Source organism: Sinocyclocheilus anshuiensis, unplaced genomic scaffold, assembly GCF_001515605.1.
Source record: "Sinocyclocheilus anshuiensis isolate Anshui unplaced genomic scaffold, SAMN03320099.WGS_v1.1 scaffold1615, whole genome shotgun sequence".
Lineage (NCBI taxonomy): Eukaryota > Metazoa > Chordata > Actinopteri > Cypriniformes > Cyprinidae > Sinocyclocheilus > Sinocyclocheilus anshuiensis.
Genome location: NW_015549659.1, coordinates 49,244 through 63,666, shown reverse-complemented (window position 1 = coordinate 63,666; position 14,423 = coordinate 49,244). Strand labels below are relative to the sequence as shown.

Genomic DNA, 14,423 nt, shown 5'->3' with positions numbered 1-14,423 from the left:
GGTTTATCCTTTTTCAAGTAATGAAATAGTTTTTTTTTTTTTAGGTGTTTTGTTTTTGTTTAATGATATGTGAAATTATGCATCTGCAGGGTTAGATATGTAAAGATGGCATTTAGCACAGCCAGTAACAGTTTATTTCATCTTATATAATGCATAATCATGAATTACTGACTGATTACAGTGTCGTGTTCAGTTTGACAGTGCGCGTTCAGAGGATGTCCGATACAGTTGTTGAGAATGCAAATCCACTGTTTGAACGGGGCTCTACTACAACATACACAAGTTTCAGGAAAAAATGCTATGTGAAAAACTGGTCTGTCAGAGGTACGAATACTAAATGCTACATCTTTTGGTTTATAATTGTGTAGAAACATGAGAATTTATGTTTGCGCTCTTGTCAAGCATAAAAGTAGGTTGAATGTTAAACGATCAATGCTTTTTATTGGTTTATTCCTTCTCAGTTATGAGAAGAAACATGTTAAGAGCATCTTGAAATTTTAGTGCTTGTGCGTTTCAGAGACGGATATGTTCTATTTGGCCATCAGTATGGTGGGAACAGACTTCTCCATGATTACTCAGCTGTTGACTCACCGTAGCAGAGCAGAAATTAAGGTACAAGCCTCAATCATAACATCCTTATGTCACTGACTGACCCCGAGTATAAATGTATTACCTTAAGTTTGATTCACATTAGGTCTTAGACTTTATCTGTTTGTGTGCTTTGGTCTTTCTCTTTTTGATAGAGTAAATTTAAGAAGGAGGAGAGAGCAAATGCATGGCGAGTGGATAAAGCATTCAGTGAGTATTTTTTAAGTTTAGCTATTTATCCATCTCTCTGTCTGTCTGTCTATCGTGCTGTTAAAAAAATCTACTGCACAGTCCTTGCTCTGACATTTTGACTGTTTAGGAAATAAGCGACCATATGACAGCGAGCTTTTCAGTTTCCTGCTGAAGAGGGTCTTGGCTAAAGACAAACAAAAAGGCAAATCCATAAAACTGGTTGTAAAATCCAGTAAAGCAAAGAAAGGCAAAGGTAATGTGCTCTGGAGTGGCAGCCTCAGATCTCAAGAACCCACTATACCACACTTTCACAAAGTATTGTTTGTGTCACTGTTATTTAATTTCATTTATTTTTTACTCTCACTCACCCAGATGGTAAAAAAGTGAAACCGCTTGAGGACAAAGACTCCATTAATGATGATGATGAATTGTGCAGTGTGGACAGTGTCTGTTTTGATTTAGAAAAGGAGAATGAGGACAGCAGTAATATGAATGAAGCGGATGTGCCGTCAAGCACAAGCAAGAAGCGTAAACGCACAAAAGACACTGAGCCAAAAACATGCAAAGCGAGCAAGAAAAACAAGACACCGAAAAAAGGTTTGACAAATTTTTATATGCGATTACTCATTATTGTAATTCAGATTTGTCCATTCTGTCTGTTGTTTGTAGTGCATTATGGTCCAAAACCCACACAGTGTCTGAACATAACAATTTCCTGTATTAATTAGCAGCTGAATGACAATTAGATCGGTTTATTATTTCAGCCAAATGCTTAATGGACGCTGAAGATGGTGACCTTGTGTGTGTGGACAATGACTTGGTGGAGGAAGACTCTGTAAACGCAGACAATGAAGATCAGTCATGTATGCCCGTATCAAAAAAGACACGCAAACATTCAAAAAAGGGTGACCAGGAGGGGAAAGAATTGAAAATAGAAGAAAAACAGAAGAAAAAGAAGAACAAAAAGACACTTGAAGGTTTCTGTTGATACGTTGACATTACTGAGCTCACGTTAAAGACCCTCTGACATCAAAATGAGAGATATACACTACTGTTACAATTTGAAATGTGATTTATTCCTGTGATATCAAAGTTGAATTTTCAGCAGACAATGATCTAGTCTGGATCATCTAGTCACATGATCTGTCGGAAATTATTCAGATATGCTGATTTGGTGCTTAAGAAAAATTTCTTATCAATGTTGAAAGCATTTCCTGCTTAATATTTTTTGTAGAAACCATGATAGTTTTTTCAGGATTCAGGATTTGATGAATTGAAAGCTCAACAGATCAGCATTTATTTGAAATGGAAATCATTTGTACCATTAGATATGTCTTTACTGTCCCTAGTGATCAGTCTTTGCTGAATTTGAGTACTTTTAATAATGACAAATCTTACTCACCCTAAACCTTTGAACTGCAGTGTGCATGTTTAAAATATACTTTTTGTAAACTTGACAGTACGGAATGAAGAACCTACTGATGGAGAAAGTGGTGCAGTGAATGAGGAGCACAATGAGGCATCTGCCGTCCCATCTAAAAAGCGGAAACGCTCCAAAAAGGGTGAGAAGGGAGAAAAGGAACCTACAAAAAGAGAACGGAAGACTAAAAAGAGCAAAACATCACAGGAAGGTTGAGGATTTAAAAAAAAAAAAAACATTTTAAAGTGATCACTAAAAATTGATGTTTGCTTTTTTAAAAGTCATCTGATTTGTATGTTTACGCAGAGTGTACTGGATCTGAGCTGGGTGCTGATGGTAGTGAAGTCTCGTCAGCAGCCCCTGGTGCTGAAGAGGATCAAGGGTATGTAAAATCATCTTCCCAGAGTTCGAGATTTTCTTTCAGCAATACTCTTAATTGCAAATCTTCATCAACTGCCTCATATGTCAGGGAGAAGCACTTTCCAGAGAGTGCAGCTGAGGAGGAGGTTTCACAAAGCTCCTTCAAACGTTTAAAAAGGCCCAATTTGGCAAAAAGGAAAGTCAAAATTTGTTCTGAGCCAAAAGCAACAGTAGAGCTTGAGGATACAGTAGAAAAATGTCAAGATGAGAGCTGCAGAGAAGCAGACAATGAGGTATGTTTTCACATATCTGAGTTTGATTCCACACCTGCCTAGTCTCTTTTTGGTTTGTTTACCACAGTATATAGATAACCACCCAGGATAAAATAATGTTTTAAAGGGATAGTTCACCCAGAAATGAAAATTGTCATCATTTACTCACAATCTTGATCAAGCCTGTATGAATAGCTTTTGAAATTCATTGAGACATTTCTCAAAATATCTTTTTTTTTTATTCCACAGAAGAAAGTCAACAGGTTTGGGATGACAAGGTTTGGGTGAAATATCCCTTTTTCTTTAATAGTTTTTTTTTTTGCCATTGATTTATTTACCGCATAGAAACTTTACGTGCACAGAACAGTATCATGCTGCTTTTTGATTTACCAAGCAAACCATTGTTTTTAAAACACATTTTGCCATTAACAAAATCGTAGTCACTAGTTCATTTTATTAGTGATAACTAGGGATAATCCTGAAACATGTTTCTTTTATTTATTATTTATTTTCATTCTTATAGTTGAGAATCATCTGTCTTGCTGAGGATCAGCTCCAGAATCAGCCTGTAGTTGTTCTGGAAAGAACTCCACCAAGGTAAATTATGATTCATTCTTTCAGCACTTTACAGCACTACACAGTGATCTTTTGGAAAAAAAAAAACATCTTTTATCTGTTATAAATTGTATTACATTACATCACAGGTTAAAAGATTCACACAACTCATCTGAAATCCAAAACCAACCTCAGCCCTCCCAGAGCCCGCAGCATTCTCCTGGACGGCAGATGAGAGCAGAAAAGGTCAAGCGCAATCTGACTGCTTCAGGTGATGGTAGTGAAGTCTTGACAGCAGGCCCTGATGTTAAAGAGGATCAAGGGTATGCAAAATGATCTTCCCAAGGTCAGGGTATGGGATTTTCTTTCAGTAGTCCTCTATTACAAATCTTCATCAATTGCCTCGTAATGTGTCAGGGAGAAGCTCATTCCAGAGAGCACAACTAAGGAGGAGATTTCGCAAAGCTTGTTCAAATGTTCTCCTGGGCAGCGGACAACAGCGGAAAAGAACAAGCACAATCTGACTGCTTCAGAAGGGGATCAGATAGACCAGTGTCATACTGGGTCAGATCCGTCACCAGAGGACATGAGCAGCACTGCCATGGCGAATCAAGTGGGCATGCAAGACTCTAAAGAGGCTGATCAATGTATGGAGGAGGTAAAACAAATAGCTCTAATTACATGTGCTCAACATTTCCACAAAAAATAAAAAAAAAAAAAAAAAAGGGAGGCTGGGAATTTTTTGGTGTGATGTGGATCTGTTTCGGGCCTGCATTAACATAACAGAGTGCCAGTTATCACTATAATATAAAGGTGTTGATTGTAATACTTTAGAGCATAATTTTTAAAGCTGTGATCTTTAAATGTATGGATCTCTGATTATGTAGTGCATTGTACTTCAATGAAAGTACAGTCTTTTGATATTGAATATTATTCTAAAAAAAATGTTATTTATTATTTTTTTTTTATGTCAATTATGGTTATGTTCAGGGTTTGAATGTAAATAGACCAATAAAAAGACTAAACTGCTCATTTTATTTAATACACCAATTACCTTTTTTCTTTCTAGGGTTTAAATTTACAGCATTTGGAGTTTTTGACTTCATCTGAAGTTAATGGTAAGTCTGCACTGCTGATGTTTTTATAACTATTGCATCATAGTAAGACCAGTTAGACAAATTGAGCACTTGTCTCATCATTTTTTTTTTTTACTCATGCTTATTACTGTTTAAAATAACTGTTTTCAAGCCATTACTCCAGTCTTCAGTGTCACATGATCTATCCAAAATCTTTCTGATATGTTGATTTGGTGCACAAGATTTCTTGTTATTGTCAGTTGTGCTGCAATATATAGTTTTTCACGATTCTTTGATGAATATAAAGTTCAAAAGAACAGCATTTATTTGAAATAGAAACAGTTTGAAACATTTTAAATGTCTTTACCATCACTTTTAATATTTAATCCATCCTTGCTGAGTAAAAGTATTAACATTTGAATGGTAATGTATATGAATGTAAATGGATGACATTACCAAGAGTCTGTTTCTAGGCTCTTTATCTAATCTCAAACACTGATCTTCAGCCAACCGCTGTTGTTCTGGTGCAACACATATTAACAGTTGAAAATGGGTGTAATGCTTCTTTTAATATCCCCTCAAGGTCAGACATTACTGAAAAGAGCAGTTGTGTTGGTGTCTCATGACGAAGTGAAGCACTACCTCAGGAGTAGAGCACAAACCACTGCAGAGGAATCAACAGCCTCTGAGAGTCAGCAGGACACAGCACCTGCCAGAGTTCTTCACGTCAGTACTGGAGGAGTTTATTCTGTGTGTGTGAGATCTGTTATTGTTTGTGCGTTACTCAAGTAGTAAACAGTGACTGCTGATGTGATTTGCAGGTGGTAGAGCATAGGGATGGTCTTGAGGAACAGGGCTCTACTAGTGGTACTCTAGAAGAGAGGGCCTCTCAGGAAGTAAAGGAAACCGACACCACCTTCATTTCTGCCCAACAAAGCATTGTCGGAAAAAGGAGGTTTTCCAAGCCCAAACCCAGTCTGAGCCGGGCAGCACAGTCCATCCGCAGACCTCTGAATGTACAGACAACAGATTTTAGTGAAAGTGAGCTTCAGATGTATATAAACCATGAGCTAAGAAGACTGTCCAGTGGCCTGTGAATAGTGTTTAACACCGTGTAGTTTTCTGTTCTGAATGAGGGCATGTGTTCTTTCCAAATCCAGATACCCCGTCTTTCAAATGTGACTCAGTGCAGCTGCAGTGTAGCAGTCCTGTGGAAGTCCAAGTGAAGAACACCCCTAATGAATGCCTTGTAGAAGAGCACAGGGACCGTCCTGAGGAAGAGAGCACATGTAGTGTTACTCCAGAAGAGAACGGCCCTCAGGATGTTCAGGTGAGATATTTTGTGACTTCAGTGTGTGTTCTGATCATGTGACGGAAAAGCCAAACATAAAAAATATTTGACTTGCTGTGAGTTTTCTCTTCTTTAATGCCTTTTGTAGGTCCAGGATGATGAAGCAGAAACCACTGTAGATGATCTTCCTTCCTTAACATCAGTTGGTAATATTAAAAGCAATATTGCTTTTGTTATTCGGTTGTCTTTCTTTCCCTTCATCTTTCTTTTTTTATTTTTTTATCTTTTCTTTTTTGTCTTTGTCTTTTTCCTTTCAACTCATTTTAATTTACTTCTTTGTCTCTGTACCACTTATCTAAATAAGGAAGTCCTCCAAGAGCGAGTAAGATTTTACCCATCCTTGGGATGCCCCAGGTTCTTGACACCACACCGTCAGATGAAGGTGCAATAGAAGACTCTTTTTTTCAGACATCAAAAACCCATAATTAAGTGCTTAACTTGGTTTGCAGCAGATTCCAAAAAAGTTAAAAAATCAGTGACTTTTACAGATGTGCCTGAAAGAAGAAGAGAATTTGATAGGTCTCCATCGCAGACGTCTGAGAATGAAGATCAAATTACTGATCAGGAGGAACAGGATTCAGAGCCTGTTGAGTCTGAAGTCACAGACGCCATGATTGAGGAATCTCAGACAGAGCTGAAGAGGATTATTCCAGTCAGGTGCGCACTGTCAGATGAATCGGTAGATGGCTGAAATTGTCTTGAATGTTTTTAACATCTTTTGCATCTGTGCAGCTGTTCTGCGGATGGTTCCTCAGTTTATACTCAAGATGATATTGCCCCAGAGAGACACAGTCAGTTTGATAAGCAAACACCCAACCTAGAAGGGACACCCCCAGTCATGATCAACCCTCAGCAGACCTTAGAGCCTAAAGAAGGTGGGGTTCATGTTGTTCAGATTGACAATATCGCTTTAAGGGTCACTAGTGCTACCGCCAATGATTGAGACTTGACATCTTCATTTAGATTCTGCCGAAAAGCCAGAAGCTCAGAGTCCTGTTCAAGCCCGGCACAGTCATTTGGATCATGACATAGAGAACATCTCCAGAGAAGATAAGCTTCTGTCATCTGAGGTGGATTTGCAGGAACGTAAACTGGATGAACCAAATGGTGAGTTTTAGACTTTTAACACTTTCTTAAGTTTTTGTTATATTTAATTAGTTTGAACTAATTTTCTTTTCTTTATAGAAATATTTAGTCCACATGTTTAAACTAAGTTCAAACATAAAACTGACTAGGAACCATCCTTTATGTATACACACAAATGATTGAGTCTGTTCATTTGATTGGTTTCTTGTAGACCCAGTTCTCAGTGATGCTTCATCAGCACCATTTGAAGCACACAGTCTGGTTTCACCTCCCAATGAACATGCAAGCAACCTGTGTGATATGGACACGTATGTACATTGTTTGCAGCTTTAATTGATAATAATTAGGAATTTATATAATCGTATTAAATGACTGATAGTATGCGGTTTAAATGTTGCTTTAGGATGCAGTTTAGCGAGTCTGTAGCTGAAGACATCCAAATACCAGGTGAGCAGGTTTCAGAAAAGCAAGACTGCACAGAAGAGCCATCAGAAGCTTCTGAGGTGAAGAGTCCTGACAAACATTACACCTTGTGTATTCTCTGTTTGCTGAATGAAATAAATACTTTTGAACTAATGTTTTCTGGCAGGAATGCAGTGCCCCTCTCAATCAAAATGCAAAATCTGAAATTTCAGATTCAGCTGGAGTGGATACAGGTGACATGAATGCATGATTGCATTTATTTATTCAACAAAAACTGTAATATTATGAAATATTATAAGAATTCTAATATGCTGATATTGGTGCTCTAGAAACATTTCTTATACATTTTAAAAACAATTCAAGATTTGTTCAATAAAAAGTTAAAAAGAACAGCATTTATTTAACATTATAAACATCTTTACTGGAAATTTAATGCATCCTTGCTGAATAAAAGTATGAAGTTCTTTTAAAAACAATTAACAATTTTTCCTTGTCACAGATAAACAGTCTGAGGAGGAGCCCACCTTTATTTTAACTTTATATGAGATTCCAGCCTCTCAGCTATTTCATGAGGCTGCCTTTGGGCAGCAGGGCACTGCCCCTTATGAACTGCAGCCAGCACAATTCCAGACAGCCTCACTGTTGTCGAGTAGTTCACATTTTCGTTCTGTCACATTAGAGGCTTCCAGGTACATTTCCCTTCCAGTCCAGATTTAATTAGATAACTTTTCATGCAGTAAAAAATACACTCTTGATTAACCCATTTCATTTCATCAATGATGACCTTGTTTTGTAGTGCATCTCTGCATATGGCATCAGAAGAGACCAGTAATCCATGTAAAAGTAGTTCTCACAAGTTAGTGGATGACTCCCTGGATCCTCTTTCAAAGGATGCAGTAGATGGTGCCAGGACACAATTGATATCCTCACAGGAAAGCAGTCGTGATGATGTGAACTCTTTAATTAGTCCACCCGTGATGTTCTCCTGTAATTCTGCCATGGTATGATGTAGTACTCCCTTTTGTTACCATAATTTGCAGAGCGTATATATTTTTTGTAGCATATTTCTTCTCTTTTGGTAAAAGCCAACAGATGTGCCAAAGTTGGATGAGATCCTGACAGAATCCCCAGAAACTAAAGCTCCCACTCAAAGGAGATGTAGGAAATTCACTTGCATTACATTTTTATTTGTCATATCAATTGCTATATTAAACCTGGTATATTCAAGGAGACGAGATGGTAATGTCCTGTCTGATCTTTCCATGAAGGCAAGATAAAGGTCAAGCCAAAACTAAAGCCAGGTGTGAAGGTTGGGCCTTCAAAAAATGGCCAGTTTGACTGTGCACCCAGTCAGTATGTACCACCATCTCAAGCCACAGCACAAACTGAGATTGAGTCCAACCAGAAAACATCTGCACAGGAAACAGTAGGTCCTAAAATCCACTCAAGCCCTGAAGAGAGTGAGAGAAGAGCACATCCTGGACCTGACGCTGTGATATCAACAGCCCTTGTGCCAGTCTCTGAAGATATGAGAGCTGAGAGTCAAGTGAAGTGGGAAAGTCCTCTCAGAACAGAGCTCCAGACGGATGAGGACACTGTTGTTGACCCTCCAGTGAGTCAGAGGCTGTTCTCTGTTGAAACGGACCATTCACACTGTTTTTGCTGTATTATAATTTAAGATAAATCAGTCATTCACTAAGTGTTTCTTCACAGGTGCACAGTACATTCATAAAGGAGTCTGAGGAGAACACTGAAGCTGGTTATGAGGGTGTTTCACACCTGGTGTTGGCTGATGCCTTCGTACTCTCATCAGGAGAAATGAAGGATGTTTTTAATAAGGAACAGGAAAGCCCTCATGATAGTGAGCTCCAAAAACCTGAGGACATTTCTGTATGTCGTACAGAGAGTGAGAAATCTCTTTCTGCAGTTAGTGACCAAGTAAGTGTTTTTGTTTATATTTAAACAAAACATTAGTCCTTCTATCATGTACCTTATGAAATTTTTTACGTAAAATATTCAAGTTTACTAGGAGCACATTACTTGAGTTAATTAGTACTTGTGTCCACAGAAGGAAAAAATGGCTGATATTGCTAAAAAGCCTGAAACTTACAGAGAGGCATCATGTGTGACATCATCTGCATCTCAAGAGAAGACTGTGCCGTTTAGGAGAGGTAATGATATTAATGTCCCTTTAACTGACTTATTTGATCCTTTTAAAGGGATAGTTCACTCAACAATGACAATTGTCATCATTTACTCATCCTCATGTTATTCCAAAACCATGAGATTTTTGTCCATCCATCGAAAGGTCAGTCAGCTGAAACTTTGATGCTTTTAGATATTGTAAAAGTAATCATATAAATTGTGGTTTAATCCAAGTCTTAAGGAGAGATGCTATATGATGAACGCACTTAATTTGGGCTTTTATTGATCAACACACAAAGCACATCAGATATGGTAAATGGAAGCTCAAACTTACTTGCTTGACTCATGAGAACAAACCTGATTGGTTTCATTTCATTTCAATTTTATCATCTCTTTTTCCTTCTTCTCAAGGCAAATTGCAAGTGAAACCTAAAATCCCCAAAACGACATCTACTAAAGATGATTTCTCAAGACAGGAGCAGTCTGACTTCGGGTATAATGATCCAGCACCTCTGATTAAAGAAGAATCCATTAAAGTGGAACAGGGGTCTGATCAAGAAGATTTCTCTGATATTCCAAAGGAGGAGTTAGACAGAGAGCCTGCTGTGATTGCTTCGTCCTCACAACTTCAACAGCTTATACCATTCAGCACTGCAAAAACATCAGCATGGTAAGACACGTATATCTTAATAAATGTCCTTAGATCTGTGTACAGTTATTATAGACTAATTTTTTTACTTTGTCATAGCACTGAATTGCAACCAGTGGAACTGAAAATAGAGGATGGACATGAGGATGCTGCACACGTGTTGTCTGATATATTGATGCCGGTTTCTGCTGAATTGGGAGATGGTGATCATATGGCTAGTGGAAGTTCCATCCAAAGCAGTCTTCACATGCGTGAAGAGAGCCAGCAGGCCGTCGCTGCAGAAGCAGACCAGGAAACGCATTCACATAAAGGTGTTTCACACATGCTGCTGACTGATATATTGATCCCCGTCTGTGAGGAAATGGCAGATGATCTGAGCAAGGAATGGACAACAACTGGAAAGAGAAGCCCTCTTGAGGCAAAAAGATCTCAGGTTAGTTATCTGAATGGTATAATGAGTACTGTTAGATATGTTTTAATGGCATTGGTCAATATTGGATATTTAATTGTACATTCTTATTTCCACATATTTTACATTTTCAAAATTAACTTGAAGTTAATCTTTAAAGATGTTAACAATCTCAAAATTATTTTGTTTTATTATGTCCATAATTTTAATACCCATAATTAATTTGGCTTTTGTTTGAAATCTATACTACAGGTGAGAGAGGATCCAGATACCGCAGACCTGTCATGTGCAGTGTCACAATCATCAAATGTGGGACCATCAGTATCACCCAAGAGGAAAAGACCCACTCTGGCAAAAGGTGGTGAAAAACTTTTGAAACTGTAATTTCTCGACTCACTGCTTAGTTTCTGTAACAATGTGATGACTTTTCTTTGATTGAGTAACGTTTCTGATGCTTTTTATGGCCCTGGCTTTTAAGGCAAGTTATTGGTAGAGATGACGTTTCCCAAAAGGAAGACTGGAGATTCCCCTAAGAGTGACGAGCAATCACAAACCGTTCCTCCGTCAACCATAATGTCAGAGTCAACACAATGCCGTGCTGAGACATGGTATGAGTGATCTGTACATTTTAAGTTTTAATCAAAATATGAGTTAAATTACTGATGGTTTGGTCTTTCTGTCATAGTGCTGGCTTGCTGCCCATTGGCTCAGAGGACTGTGAGGAGGCATGTGGGGGTGTTTCTCACATGGTGCTCTCTGATATTTTGGTGCCTGTATTGGATGAGACTGCAGAATGCACCCTTCACAAAGAGGCCTTCTCAGCTGGTCTTAAAGAAGATGCAGTCCATGTATGTTTCTATTTGACAGGCCATTGGTCGCTTGAGTACTTTTTATCCCAATAAAAAAAGTCAACAAAAATATAAATGTACTAACTGCCACAGGTCAAGAAGTCAACCGATATTGAGAGACCAACAAATACTGAAACAGAAGTGAACATCAGCAGTCAGTCTGTCGCAGTGAAATGGAAAACACCTGGCTGTAGGAGAGGTAAATATGTATAAAATAATAATATAACGCAAAATATATTTTTTTAAAAAGCAGTTAAAATAGCAGTTTGTTAAAAATCAAACTAATTAAAAATGACTTTTGCTTTTTCATTGGGAGCAACAGATCCAGAAAAAAAAACAACCAATGATTTTGGTCATGTTATTTATTTATTTTTTCAGTCAAAATTAAGCGTCTATTAACATACGTTTATTATTTGAACAAATTATTTTGGAGTTGCTTCTAAATTCATGCTTTCAATCGATATTGAATCTGTTTTTCAAGGCACACTGCATCCAAAGCCTAAATTATCAAAAAGAAAAGATGATTCTTCAGAAACTGACCTCTGTGAGCCCAGCTCTACACAGACACATTTAACTACATCTCAGCAGTCCCTGGACCCTCAAGCAGCAGAGTGGTCCCTCAAAAGCAATATGCTGCCCATGGACTCCGATGAGATAGAGAACTGGTGTGAAGGAGTTTCCCACATGTTGCTGTCAGATGCATTTGTGCCTGTTTCTGAAGAGATTGGAGAGAGCAGCACGGACCTAAAAGTGTGTGTCTCAAGCATTCCTCATAAGGATGAGCAAATCGCTCTTAGTCTGACAAAGAGTGAGGAGACGCCCTCTGAAATTTCAAGTGAAGTATGCTATTTTAAGAAGCATTTAATTGTGGTTCATAACAATTAATTTTTTTATGGGTAAGTCTCATGAAGAAGTGTCTAGATCACATTTTACTGAAAAAAAATCCTTTATTCAAAAACGTTAAATAATCACAATTATTTAAAAAATATTAATAAAAGAATGATTTAAAAGAAAAAAAACACCGTACCAGACACAATATATTGAGGGAGTAAAATGAACAAAATATCTATTAATTAATTTTTGGAGTGAAATGTGACCTGGTCAGGTTTTTCGAGATTCACCTATATAAAACGTTAAACAAGGTGGTGCAAATGACAATGCAAAAATCTGTTTTATAGGTACACCAATTAGACACTACTTCTGACATGCCAAAGACTTTGAAGTCAAATGAGAGTCCGTCAGCATCACAAGCAAAAAACTCACCAACAAGAAGTCAGTCATTCTTCATCATAGACTTTATTTATCTTTGTCCCCATTATATTTTGTGCTATTGATTTTTTTTTTCTGATTTCTCTTAAAAAGGTACATTTCAGATGACACTAAGATCACCTGAAAGACGCTTTAAAGTTCAACCTTGTGTGCTAAAGTCAACCCAAGCCCCCCCGACAACACCTCAGCGAACTCAGACATCAAAAGTGAGACAACAAACAGGAGAGATCTCAAGTGTGTGTCGGATACAGCTAGAAAGGTTATCTGTAGAGGAAATCTGCAGTGTCCTGCAACCAAAGCATCACAGCACACCTGTCACTGTGAAAACCACTTCTAGAGGGTAAGGATACTTTCCATTTCATGCCAACGACACCGTATGTAATTCTTGTTGAAATCACAATATTTAGTGCAGTTCACAGTAAAAACAACTACTAAATCTATTTGTACTCTTAGGAATGAGATGCATGAGGCATCTCTGGTTTTGCATGGAAGCAGAAGCTCTGGTTTAGAATCACATGCTGATGAGGAGCCGCCTGTGCTGCCAGGATACTCACCAAGGGTTGTCCTTCATCGTATACCATTAACAGCTACTGATGAGAACACATCCACACCTACCTCGTCCCCAGCCAGAGTGTCCACCACACCCTCCCGAACATCAGCAGATCATCAGGTACAAGCTGTGATCTATAAGCAAATCATTGTGTTCTGTACATTATTACACCTTATATTAATGTTAGATAAGGAACTGAAAGGTTTAATTTGATGACATCTTTTTTTATTAGTTGTTTTTATTAATGCTACATCCTCTGTTGTGCAGTCTCCTCAAAATAGCCCTCCTGTCTCCGATGTGGATGCTGATAAGAATCCTGTTCAAGTGTCCCACTTCTTACTGGATGACATCTTCACTGAAGTTGTGGATTCGGATTGATTCTTATTTGGGATGTTCTGGTTCAGTTTCTCTTCTACTATTCCAGTTCATTGCACTAGAGTGAATGATGTGTAACACTGTTACACTTCTAATTATAGACCTGTTAGAGAATTGTTAGTAATACAGTTTCTCTAACTACATTTTGTTCATGAAGGAAAAACTTGTATAAAAACTTTAATTTTTTTTTTGTGTGTGTGTGATGACGTGCAGTGATACATCAGTCACAGCTCTGTTATTTATTTGTTTATTTAATGCTGAACATCACACAACAGATTTTATCACTGGCATTTACTTACTGCTTTTCAGTTTAAATATCGTATTGTTCAGTGCAAATATATTTGTTTTTATGGGTACTGTATGTTACTTTTTGTTTTTCTTTCTGAGGGCAAAGCCCTTTTGTGGGCTATAATACCTTTCTTCAGTGATAATTTAAATAAACTAAAAAGAATGTTCATAAATAACTAGATATTGCAAACAGTCAGTTGTATTTGCAATTTGTAGCATAGTCTGGATATTACAGCAAAGTTATAAATAAGAAAATACACTGCACTTAAATAGGAAAAATGTAAATAAAAAAGAGAGAGTGATTTAAACTGAACAAACTATTCCGACTGTATTATATTTCTGGCGTTTGGAGTGTCCGTTTTTTAGCATGATGAACATGAGTTTTGTGAAATTAAACATTTTGTTAAGCTATATGTAATGTAAAGTTTGACAAAATAACAGCACATTGGATAAGAGTCATAACTCAATTATTGAGATCAATAATATGTAAAGATACACGCAAACTGCAAAAGTTCATGTTTCTGCCAGTACTTGTATGATAGAAATAGTAAAGACAGAGCAAAGGGG

The 14,423-nt window shown here is 37.5% G+C and overlaps 1 protein-coding gene across 1 annotated transcript in view; it reads left to right on the top strand.

Annotated features, from left to right (window-relative positions):
* bdp1 (BDP1 general transcription factor IIIB subunit) overlaps positions 1 to 14,291 on the top strand; it is a 17,921-nt gene extending 3,630 nt beyond the window's left edge. Inside the window, exons 7-47 of the mRNA XM_016449534.1 lie at positions 194 to 324; positions 518 to 612; positions 744 to 798; positions 908 to 1,033; positions 1,153 to 1,377; positions 1,545 to 1,757; positions 2,241 to 2,411; positions 2,507 to 2,582; positions 2,670 to 2,853; positions 3,356 to 3,429; positions 3,537 to 3,710; positions 3,805 to 4,045; positions 4,457 to 4,505; positions 5,047 to 5,189; positions 5,285 to 5,504; positions 5,624 to 5,793; positions 5,903 to 5,960; positions 6,119 to 6,196; positions 6,303 to 6,471; positions 6,547 to 6,689; positions 6,778 to 6,921; positions 7,112 to 7,208; positions 7,304 to 7,403; positions 7,490 to 7,556; positions 7,823 to 8,012; positions 8,120 to 8,324; positions 8,409 to 8,481; positions 8,592 to 8,935; positions 9,037 to 9,261; positions 9,392 to 9,494; positions 9,880 to 10,138; positions 10,217 to 10,550; positions 10,779 to 10,884; positions 11,005 to 11,134; positions 11,212 to 11,374; positions 11,468 to 11,573; positions 11,856 to 12,214; positions 12,553 to 12,646; positions 12,737 to 12,983; positions 13,097 to 13,313; positions 13,461 to 14,291. Coding sequence (XP_016305020.1) covers positions 194 to 324; positions 518 to 612; positions 744 to 798; positions 908 to 1,033; positions 1,153 to 1,377; positions 1,545 to 1,757; positions 2,241 to 2,411; positions 2,507 to 2,582; positions 2,670 to 2,853; positions 3,356 to 3,429; positions 3,537 to 3,710; positions 3,805 to 4,045; positions 4,457 to 4,505; positions 5,047 to 5,189; positions 5,285 to 5,504; positions 5,624 to 5,793; positions 5,903 to 5,960; positions 6,119 to 6,196; positions 6,303 to 6,471; positions 6,547 to 6,689; positions 6,778 to 6,921; positions 7,112 to 7,208; positions 7,304 to 7,403; positions 7,490 to 7,556; positions 7,823 to 8,012; positions 8,120 to 8,324; positions 8,409 to 8,481; positions 8,592 to 8,935; positions 9,037 to 9,261; positions 9,392 to 9,494; positions 9,880 to 10,138; positions 10,217 to 10,550; positions 10,779 to 10,884; positions 11,005 to 11,134; positions 11,212 to 11,374; positions 11,468 to 11,573; positions 11,856 to 12,214; positions 12,553 to 12,646; positions 12,737 to 12,983; positions 13,097 to 13,313; positions 13,461 to 13,571 — 6,469 coding nt within the window. The 3' untranslated portion in view covers positions 13,572 to 14,291. The remainder of the gene's footprint in view (positions 1 to 193; positions 325 to 517; positions 613 to 743; positions 799 to 907; positions 1,034 to 1,152; positions 1,378 to 1,544; positions 1,758 to 2,240; positions 2,412 to 2,506; positions 2,583 to 2,669; positions 2,854 to 3,355; positions 3,430 to 3,536; positions 3,711 to 3,804; positions 4,046 to 4,456; positions 4,506 to 5,046; positions 5,190 to 5,284; positions 5,505 to 5,623; positions 5,794 to 5,902; positions 5,961 to 6,118; positions 6,197 to 6,302; positions 6,472 to 6,546; positions 6,690 to 6,777; positions 6,922 to 7,111; positions 7,209 to 7,303; positions 7,404 to 7,489; positions 7,557 to 7,822; positions 8,013 to 8,119; positions 8,325 to 8,408; positions 8,482 to 8,591; positions 8,936 to 9,036; positions 9,262 to 9,391; positions 9,495 to 9,879; positions 10,139 to 10,216; positions 10,551 to 10,778; positions 10,885 to 11,004; positions 11,135 to 11,211; positions 11,375 to 11,467; positions 11,574 to 11,855; positions 12,215 to 12,552; positions 12,647 to 12,736; positions 12,984 to 13,096; positions 13,314 to 13,460) is intronic.
* Positions 14,292 to 14,423: the final 132 nt, after the last annotated feature.